The sequence below is a fragment of the Salmo salar genome, chromosome 06 (genome assembly GCF_965601325.2).
Source record: "Salmo salar chromosome 06, fSalSal1, whole genome shotgun sequence".
NCBI classification, from domain to species: domain Eukaryota; kingdom Metazoa; phylum Chordata; class Actinopteri; order Salmoniformes; family Salmonidae; genus Salmo; species Salmo salar.
This window is the reverse complement of record NC_138296.1, coordinates 40,110,001-40,120,000: the sequence shown is the minus strand read 5'-3', so window position 1 is coordinate 40,120,000 and position 10,000 is coordinate 40,110,001. Positions and strand designations below refer to the sequence as shown.

At 45.1% G+C, this 10,000-nt stretch overlaps 1 protein-coding gene across 1 annotated transcript in view; it reads right to left on the bottom strand.

Moving 5' to 3' along the window:
• The window catches only part of LOC106607203 (uncharacterized), an 88,842-nt gene that overhangs the window by 39,058 nt on the left and 39,784 nt on the right, over positions 1–10,000 (bottom strand). The window contains exons 18-26 of the mRNA XM_082976576.1: positions 9,873–9,926; positions 9,641–9,694; positions 6,801–6,845; positions 1,993–2,046; positions 1,821–1,865; positions 1,461–1,514; positions 1,192–1,236; positions 549–602; positions 45–82 (exon numbers count right to left, since the gene is read on the bottom strand). Coding sequence (XP_082832702.1) covers positions 45–82; positions 549–602; positions 1,192–1,236; positions 1,461–1,514; positions 1,821–1,865; positions 1,993–2,046; positions 6,801–6,845; positions 9,641–9,694; positions 9,873–9,926 — 443 coding nt within the window. The remainder of the gene's footprint in view (positions 1–44; positions 83–548; positions 603–1,191; positions 1,237–1,460; positions 1,515–1,820; positions 1,866–1,992; positions 2,047–6,800; positions 6,846–9,640; positions 9,695–9,872; positions 9,927–10,000) is intronic.

The following is a 10,000-nucleotide window of genomic DNA, read 5'->3' as shown; positions in this document are numbered from 1 at the left end:
ACCCAGGCAGGTCTAACGGGCTGTACTGTAACTCACATTGAGCCCCTTCTCTCCTGGGGGGACCTTCTCTTCCTGGATGGCCCTGCACACATTGAACAGACATAGCATATTAGAAGCCTTATTATAAGACATTATAAAGGCTCACACATGTTTATAACAAGAAATACAGCATTGTACCAGCCGGTGGTACCTTACTATTCTAACTATCCACAGATCTCCAAGGCTGTTTAGAAACAATCAATGGAGCTTGATGGACAGTGCAAAGCAAAGTGAATACAGCACAATGTATAGAGGGGCTTGGAGGGTGTTGTGTCTACAGAACATGACAGTACACCCAAAACATAAGCCCTATTTACTATCACGTAAGCCATGTGGATGTAAGTTTAGCTAATCCCTTTTGTAAACAGATCCTTCACTCATCGAGCTAATTGAAATACTGTGTTGGAGAACGTTCCTAATGCCTTCTGTTCTCCCCTGCTGGTGGAGAAGTGGTAATGCACCCTGGTAAGGTCAGGGCTGCTGAGGAAGAATCAGATGGATGTACTTACAGTAGGGCCATCGATACCAGGGAGTCCCTGCATCCCACCGTTCCCCTGGGGACCCTGTGGGGGACAGAGACAGATCATGAGTGGTGAAACTTACTGTATATACAAATCAATCTGAAGGTTAACAACCAGGTTACAACAATATGATACAGGGTATTTGTGTTTTTGACTATGAATAGCCTCTAGTGCAGCCATACTCAACCGGCGGCTACCGACTTTAAAAATAAATCATTTTAAAAACTCGGCCTTTCAATTTATTCATGTGGTTGAGAGTTGTAACAGTAGAACGCACAAGGTGCAATTTGGAAATGTGGTAGTGCATGGGAAGTTTGTTACTACGCCGATGAAGACAATATCCATCCGGATCTTTACCACCTAGGAAATAGTAGTTGAGTAGCCCTGCTATGGTATGAGGAGGCTATGGTGTGTGATAGCACAGCCTGCCTGTGTGTGTGTGTGTGTTCCAGTGTGTGTTTCCTGGATATTAATTTCCTGTCAAGTGTCCCTCTGTAATCTGAATGGGAGCCAGGAGAGGCTGGTACAGGGTCACAACGTTCAAGGCCAGCCTCTCCTGGGGGACGGAGCTGATAGCGATCACAAGATCAGGTCTTTAAATCTGATAGGAAGAGAGATGCACGGTGCCTACCTTCTCTCCTGGCAGGCCGATGGGACCCTGAGAACCAGTAAGGCCCTGGACCAGAACAAAGCATTAATCAGGTTAATGTGTGTGTGTGTGTGTGTGGGGGGGGGGGGGGGGGGGGGGAGAAAGAGAGAGAGAGAAAGAGAGTAGAAAGAGAAAGAGAGAGTAGAAAGAGAGAGAAGGGAAAGAGAAAGAAAGTGTTGAGACTGTGTTTTTTATGGATGTTTTTGACAACATGTTGTTGTGTGTTGACATTGTGTGAGGTTGTGGGTTACCTGTAATCCAGGATTTCCTTGTTGACCGCTGGGCCCTGTCTCTCCAGGTGGCCCCTGAGACAAAACAACAAGAAGCGTCACACACACTTTCTCTTCACACAACCCTGGTCACATGGTCAGAGCCCCACATGCTAGGAATCCTAAACAGGGTCATGGGACTGCTATTCCACTGTGGTCAATGCTTTTTTAGCTGTGTTTACTTTAATTAATAAAAGTCATTCGCATTCCACAGGTCTGATTGTGTTTCTAAACACCATCTTTAGAAAGCTTTTATTCACCCATTATAGTCATCATGGATCAACTGTTGTCATTTTGAGGTCATGAAAACTACAAGTCCCATTTTAAGTTAAAAATACTGACCAGGTTGCCCTTTGACCCTTGAACTCCATCCACACCTGTAATACCCTGAAAGAGAAAGAGAGCTAATCAGATGTAACTGTATTTAATGTTATCTGTTAATGTCAGACTGGTTTGAAGGGTGTTAAATTGCCTATTGGAACAGCATTAAGGTGAAGGTTGGATGTTGACTTACTGGCTGCCCAGGTGGCCCAGGGGACCCTCTGGCTCCGACAAGTCCTCTGGCACCCTAGAGTCAAACACAGCACACTGATCAATACTGTATCAGGTTCATATAAGCTCATGTGTATATTATACATCCTCAAATTATGACTGAAATACAGGTACAGTACACAGTACCAGTCAAAAGTTTGGACACACCTACTCATTCAAGGGTTTGTCTTTGTTTTTACTATATTCTACATTGTAGAATAATAGTGAAGACATCAAAACTATGAAACAACACATATGGAATCATGTAGTAACCAAAAAAGTGTTAAACAAAATATATTTGAGATTCTTCAAAGTAGCCACCCTTTGCTTTGATGACAGCTTTGCACACTCTTGGTATTCTCTCAACCAGCTTCACCTGGAATACTTTTCCAACAGTCTTGAAGGAGTTCCCACATATTCTGAGCACTTCTTGGCTGATTTTCCTTCACACAGCGGTCCAACTCATCACAAACCATCTCAATTGGGTTGAGGTCGGGTGACTGCTACCATGTTGTGTTGCTACCATGTTGTTGTCAGTGTTGTGTTAACTCTCTTGTCGTGATGTGTGTTTTGTCTTGTATTTATATTTTATTTATTTATTTATTTATTTATTTTTAATCCCAGCCCCGGTCGTCATTGTAAATAAGAAGTTGTTCTTAACTGACTTGCCTAGTTAAATAAAGGTTAAATAAAAATAAATAAAACAATGATGGTCTACAAAACATCAGTTGTGACTAAAGCTTTAGAGCCTCAGCTCTAAACCTTAACTATAGGTGTCTGTACAGAAGGCTACAGCGTAGTAACTGTATAGTATCGGTAGTGTAACTACAGGTCTATAACCCTTGTCTCTATCTGTTCTTAACTGACTTGCCTAGTTAAATAAAGGTTAAATAAAATCAAATAAATAAATTGTGGAGGCCAGGTCATCTGATGAAGCACTCCATCACTCTCCTTCTTCGTCAACTAGCCCTTATTAAATCAAATCAAATTGTGTTTGTCACATGCGCCGAATACAGCAGGTGTAGACCTTACTGTGAAATGCTGATTTACAAGCCCTTAACCAACAATGCAGTTTTAAGAAAATACCAAAAAATTTTAAAAAATGTAAGAGATAAGAATAACAAATAATTAAAGAGCAGCAGTAAATAACAATAGCGGGGCTATATACAGCGGGTACCAGTTCAGTGTCAATGTGCGGGGGCAACGGTGTCAAGGTAATTGAGGTAATTATGTACATGCAGGTAGAGTTATTAAAGTGACTATGCATAGATAATGACAGAGAGTAGCAGCAGCGTAGAAGGGGGGGGGGGGGGCAATGCAAATAGTCTGGGTAGCCATTTGATTAGCTGTTCAGGAGACTTATGGCTTGGGGGTAGAAGTTGTTTAGAAGCCTCTTGGACCTAGACTTGGCGGTCCGGTATCGCTTGCCGTGCGGTAGCAGAGAAAACAGTCTATGACTAGGGTGGCTGGAGTCTTTGACACTTTTTAGGGCCATCCTCTGATATCGCCTGGTATAGAGGTCCTGGATTTCAGGAATCTTGGTCCCGGTGATGTACTGGGCCGTACGCACTACCATCTGTAGTGCCTTGCGGTCGGAGGCCGGTCAGTTGCCATACCAGGCAGTGATGGAACCCATCAGGTTGCTCTCGATAGTGCAGCTGTAAAACCTTTTGAGGATCTGAGGACCCATGCCAAATCTTTTCAGTCTCCTGAGGGGGAATAGGTTTTGTCGTGCCCTCTTCACGACTGTCTTGGTGTGCTTGGACCATGTTACTTTGTTGGGGATGTGGACGCCAAGCTCTCAACCTGCTCCACTACAGCCCCGTTGATGAGAATGGGGGCGTGCTCGGTCCTCTTTTTCCTGTAGTCCACAATAATCTCCTTTGTCTTGATCACGTTGAGGGAGAGGTTGTTGTCCTTGCACCACATGGTCAGGTCTCTGACCTCCACCCTATAGGCTGTCTCATCATTGCCACTGTTGTGTCATCAGCAAACTTAATGATGGTGTTGGAGTCGTGCCTGGCCGTACAGTAATGAGTGAACAGGGAGTACAGGAGGGGACTGAGCATGCACCCCTGAGGGGCCCCCGTGTTGAGGATCAGCGTGGTGGATGTGTTGTTACCTACCCTTACCACATGGGGGCAGCCTGTCAGGAAGTCCAAGATCCAGTTGCAGAGGGAGGTGTTTAGTCCCAGGGTCCTTAGCTTAGTGATAAACTTTGAGGGCACTATGATGTTGAACGCTGAGCTGTAGTTAATGAATAGCATTCTCACATAGGTGTTCCTTTTTTCCAGGTGTGAAAGGGCAGTGTGGAGTGCAATAGAGATTGCAGCATCTATGGCTCTATTGGTGCGGTATGCAAATTGAAGTGGGTCTAGGGTTTCTGGGATAATGGTGTTGATGTGAGCCATGACCAGCCTTTCAAAGCATTTCATGCTTATAGATGTGAGTGCTATGGGTCGGTAGTCATTTAGGCAGGTTACACAGCCATCACTCTTCTTCTTGGTCAAATAGCCCCTACACAACCTGGAGGTATGTTGCGTCCTGTTGAAAAACAGTTGATAGTCCCAATAAGCACAAACCAGATGGGATGGTGTGTCACTGCAGAATGCTGTGGTAGCCATTGGTTAAGTGTGCCTTGAATTCTAAATAAACCACTGACAGTGTCACCAGCACAGCACACTTACACGATCACACCTCCTCCTCCATGCTTCACGGTGGGAAGCACACATGTGGGGATCATCCGTTCACCTACTCTGCGTCTCACAAAGACACGGCGGTTGGAACCAAAAATCTCCAATTTGGACTCATCAGACCAAAGGACAGATTTCCACTGGTCTTGTTCAGTGCTCATGTTTCTTGGCCCAAGCAAGACTCTTCTTATTGTTGGTGTCCTTTAGTAGTGGTTTCTTTGCAGCAATTCGACCATGAAGGCCTGATTCACGCAGTCTCCTCTGAACAGTTGATGTTAAGATGTGTTTGTTACTTGAACTCTGTGAAGCATTTATTTGGGCTGCAATTTCTGAGGCTGGTAACTCTAATGAACTTATCCCCTGCAGTAGAGGTAATTCTGGGTCTTCCTTTCCTGTGGCAGTCCTCATGAGAGCCAGTTTCATCATAGAGCTTGATGGTTTTTGCGACTGCACTTGAAGAATTTTCAGGAATGACTGACCTTCATGTCTTAAAGTAATGATGGACTGTCATTTCTCTTTGCTTATTTGAGCTGTTCTATATGCCATAATATGGACTTGGTCTTTTACCAAATAGGGCTATCTTCTGTATACCAACCCTACCTTGTCACAACACAACTGATTGGCTCAAATGCATTAAGAAGGAAATAAATTCCACAAATTAACTTTTAACAAGGCACACATGTTAATTGAAATGCATTCCAGGCTACCTCATAAAGCTGGTTGAGAGAATGCCAAGAGGGTGCAAAGCTGTCATCAAGGCAAAGGGTGGCTACTTTGCAGAATCTCAAATATCAAATATATTTTGATTTGTTCAACACTTTTTTGGTTACTACATGATTCCATGTGTTATTTCATAGTTTTGATGTCTTCACTATTATTCTACAATGTAAAATATTTTAAAAATAAAGAAAAACCCTTGAATGAGTAAGTGTGTCCAAACTTTTGAAAGGTACTGTATATACAGTATGTATGTGTGTGTGTCTGTATGCATGTTTGTGTGTGTTTTTGTGTGCTCATCATGCATTTGTGCGTGCGTGTTTGAGAGATATTGTAAGTATGTTTGAGTATATGTGTGTAAGTGTCTGAGGAAGAGCGAGTTAATGAGCCTGTGCGCATATGGGCAAGTGTGTATTTGTGTGAGAGTGATTGTGTGTGTTAGGGAGGAGAGATGAAGCAGGTTGGGGGGTGTCTCTGCGTGTGTTGTTTTTGTCAGCATCACTCTTTGTACCTCGGCCAAGCCACCTGTTCCAAAGCCACATCTGTGATCTCCCTTGAAGTGATTGATATGGAAATATAATCACTCAGACCAGGATTTCATCTCTACCATTTCTCTCTCCCTTTCCTTCACTCTCTAACTCGCTCTTATCTCATTCACCACCCACTGAATTCCTCGCTCACATTTATCTCCCTCCCTCTCTCCCCCTTCCCCCTCATCCAAACCCCCAGCTCCTCTTTTTCCCTGAGTCTCTGTAGTTTAAGGGCTCAGACACACCAATAGCATTTGCCTGTGGAGAGTACTGTAGTTGCAAACCGATTTTACATGTTGAATCATGGAAAATTACATTTTTGCACGATTCTGACTCAGACGGCCTCAACAGCGCGCTGAACGGTAAACGATCGGTAGATCCACATTCAGTGTGAGCCTGAACACAGCCTCCCTAACATGTCTAATACAGTCCTCTATTTCTTTGGTCGCTGGGTGATCCATTTAGAGGCAGAGCCCCACTGGGCCTCCTCCTCACCTGCTGGGATAGAGATGGAGTGTGAATCGTAGACAATCAGCCTGGGCACACTGCGGTCATAGAGCCGCCTGATGGGTGGAGGAACGTGTGTGTGTGTGTGTGTGTGTGTGTGTGTGTGTGTGTGTGTGTGTGTGTGTGTGTGGTGTGTGTGTGTGTGTGTGTGTGTGTGTGTGTGTGTGTGTGTGTGTGTGTGTGTGTGTGTGTGTGTGTATGTGTGTGTGTGTGTGTGTGTGTGTGTGTGTGTGTGTGTGTGTGTGTGTGTGTGTGTGTGTGTGTGTGTGTGTGTGTATGTGTGTGTGTGTGTGTGTGTGTGTGTGCAGAATGTGCCGAAGCTGCATTTGGACGTGGTTACTCACAGGTTCACCGGGCTGTCCACTCGGCCCTACGGGTCCATCTAAACCCTAACAAATGACACGAGAAAGAGTCAACAGAGAGAGAATACTGTCCTCTATTAAAGAAATCAGTTGACTGACAGATATGTCTACGTAATACATCACACCCATCCTCTATCCCCCCCTTTCACATAACTAACATGCCTTGTCCTGACCACAATTCATCATCAATAGCCGAAAATTTGACTGAAATTAATTTAGAATCCTCACTGGGTTTTAATCATTGATATTTGCATTTGCTTGTTGTTGAGTGAACTAAAGCCAGAACGACAGAGATGTATTAAAAATGCAACGTTTTTCAATTTCATCTCAATGGTGAGTGCTTTGATCTGGGTGCTTTGCTCAACTGTAGTACTGTAGGAGAATTTCCTCTACCGATCATGGTAATGGCGTCCTTCACTTTTACCTTGCCTCATGGAAAAGTGGTTTCAACTGGATCCACATGTATAGCATAATACATTTTACATTTTTATCATTTAGCAGACGCTCCTGTCCAGAGCGACTTACATTAGTGAGTGCATACATTTTCACACTGTTTCGTATAATATGTATGTGTGTATATTATACAGAACGGTATGTGGTTCTGGTTTCAACATGCTGCACACATAGAAATGGAATTCAAATTCTATGTCTGCCCATAGGGTCCATATTTCCTGGACTTTGCTGAAAGGGATGCTGGGTATGGTTACTTTGCTGAAGGGGATGCTGGGTATGGTTACTTTGCTGAAGGGGATGCTGGGTATGGTTACTTTGCTCAAGGGGATGCTGGGTATGGTTACTTTGCTGAAGGGGATGTTGGGTATGGTTACTTTGCTGAAGGGGAGGCTGGGTATGGTTACTTTGCTGAAGGGGATGCTGGGTATGGTTACTTTGCTGAAGGGGATGTTGGGTATGGTTACTTTGCTGAAGGGGATGCTGGGTATGGTTACTTTGCTGAAGGGGATGTTGGGTATGGTTACTTTGCTGAAGGGGATGCTGGGTATGGTTACTTTGCTGAAGGGGATGCTGGGTATGGTTACTTTGCTGAAGGGGATGCTGGGTATGGTTACTTTGCTGAAGGGGATGTTGGGTATGGTTACTTTGCTGAAGGGGATGCTGGGTATGGTTACTTTGCTGAAGGGGATGTTGGGTATGGTTACTTTGCTGAAGGGGAGGCTGGGTATGGTTACTTTGCTGAAGGGGATGCTGGGTATGGTTACTTTGCTGAAGGGGATGCTGGGTATGGTTACTTTGCTGAAGGGGATGCTGGGTATGGTTACTTTGCTGAAGGGGATGCTGGGTATGGTTACTTTGCTGAAGGGGATGTTGGGTATGGTTACTTTGCTGAAGGGGATGCTGGGTATGGTTACTTTGCTGAAGGGGATGTTGGGTATGGTTACTTTGCTGAAGGGGATGCTGGGTATGGTTACTTTGCTGAAGGGGATGTTGGGTATGGTTACTTTGCTGAAGGGGATGTTGGGTATGGTTACTTTGCTGAAGGGGATGTTGGGTATGGTTACTTTGCTGAAGGGGATGCTGGGTATGGTTACTTTGCTGAAAGGGATGTTGGGTATGGTTACTTTGCTGAAGGGGATGCTGGGTATGGTTACTTTGCTGAAGGGGATGTTGGGTATGGTTACTTTGCTGAAGGGGATGCTGGGTATGGTTACTTTGCTGAAGGGGAGGCTGGGTATGGTTACTTTGCTGAAGGGGATGTTGGGTATGGTTACTTTGCTGAAGGGGAGGCTGGGTATGGTTACTTTGCTGAAGGGGATGTTGGGTATGGTTACTTTGCTGAAGGGGATGCTGGGTATGGTTACTTTGCTGAAGGGGAGGCTGGGTATGGTTACTTTGCTGAAGGGGATGTTGGGTATGGTTACTTTGCTGAAGGGGATGCTGGGTATGGTTACTTTGCTGAAGGGGATGCTGGGTATGGTTACTTTGCTGAAGGGGATGTTGGGTATGGTTACTTTGCTGAAGGGGATGCTGGGTATGGTTACTTTGCTGAAGGGGATGCTGGGTATGGTTACTTTGCTGAAGGGGATGCTGGGTATGGTTACTTTGCTGAAGGGGATGTTGGGTATGGTTACTTTGCTGAAGGGGATGCTGGGTATGGTTACTTTGCTGAAGGGGATGTTGGGTATGGTTACTTTGCTGAAGGGGATGCTGGGTATGGTTACTTTGCTGAAGGGGATGCTGGGTATGGTTACTTTGCTGAAGGGGATGTTGGGTATGGTTACTTTGCTGAAGGGGAGGCTGGGTATGGTTACTTTGCTGAAGGGGATGCTGGGTATGGTTACTTTGCTGAAGGGGATGCTGGGTATGGTTACTTTGCTGAAGGGGATGTTGGGTATGGTTACTTTGCTGAAGGGGATGCTGGGTATGGTTACTTTGCTGAAGGGGATGTTGGGTATGGTTACTTTGCTGAAGGGGATGTTGGGTATGGTTACTTTGCTGAAGGGGATGCTGGGTATGGTTACTTTGCTGAAGGGGATGCTGGGTATGGTTACTTTGCTGAAGGGGATGCTGGGTATGGTTACTTTGCTGAAGGGGATGCTGGGTATGGTTACTTTGCTGAAGGGGATGTTGGGTATGGTTACTTTGCTGAAGGGGATGTTGGGTATGGTTACTTTGCTGAAGGGGAGGCTGGGTATGGTTACTTTGCTGAAGGGGATGTTGGGTATGGTTACTTTGCTGAAGGGGATGCTGGGTATGGTTACTTTGCTGAAGGGGATGCTGGGTATGGTTACTTTGCTGAAGGGGATGCTGGGTATGGTTACTCCGCAGGACCCTATAGTACATTTATGGTTGCTTTTTGTCCTCACCTTTTCTCCTGACTCTCCATCAGGCCCATGTGGTCCAGGCTTCCCTCTCTCCCCCTAGGAGAAAATACATGATATACTGTGTAAGGCATATATATGTAGACTTGATGTTCAATGCCATTAAACACATCAGCAGTCACAAATGCTTCCCACACATAAATGTCAAAACACGCACACAGTCTCAGGAGGAGCGAAAGACAGACAGTAGGGACTTGGGTTGCTAGTCCTCACTCACTCTGTGGCCCTTGTTTCCTGGGAGACCTGGCAGTCCGTCGAAGCCTCTGTCCCCCTGAGGATAAATAGACTCAAGAGCATGAGATCGAAACATAGTTACAACACACACACACACACACACACACAGAC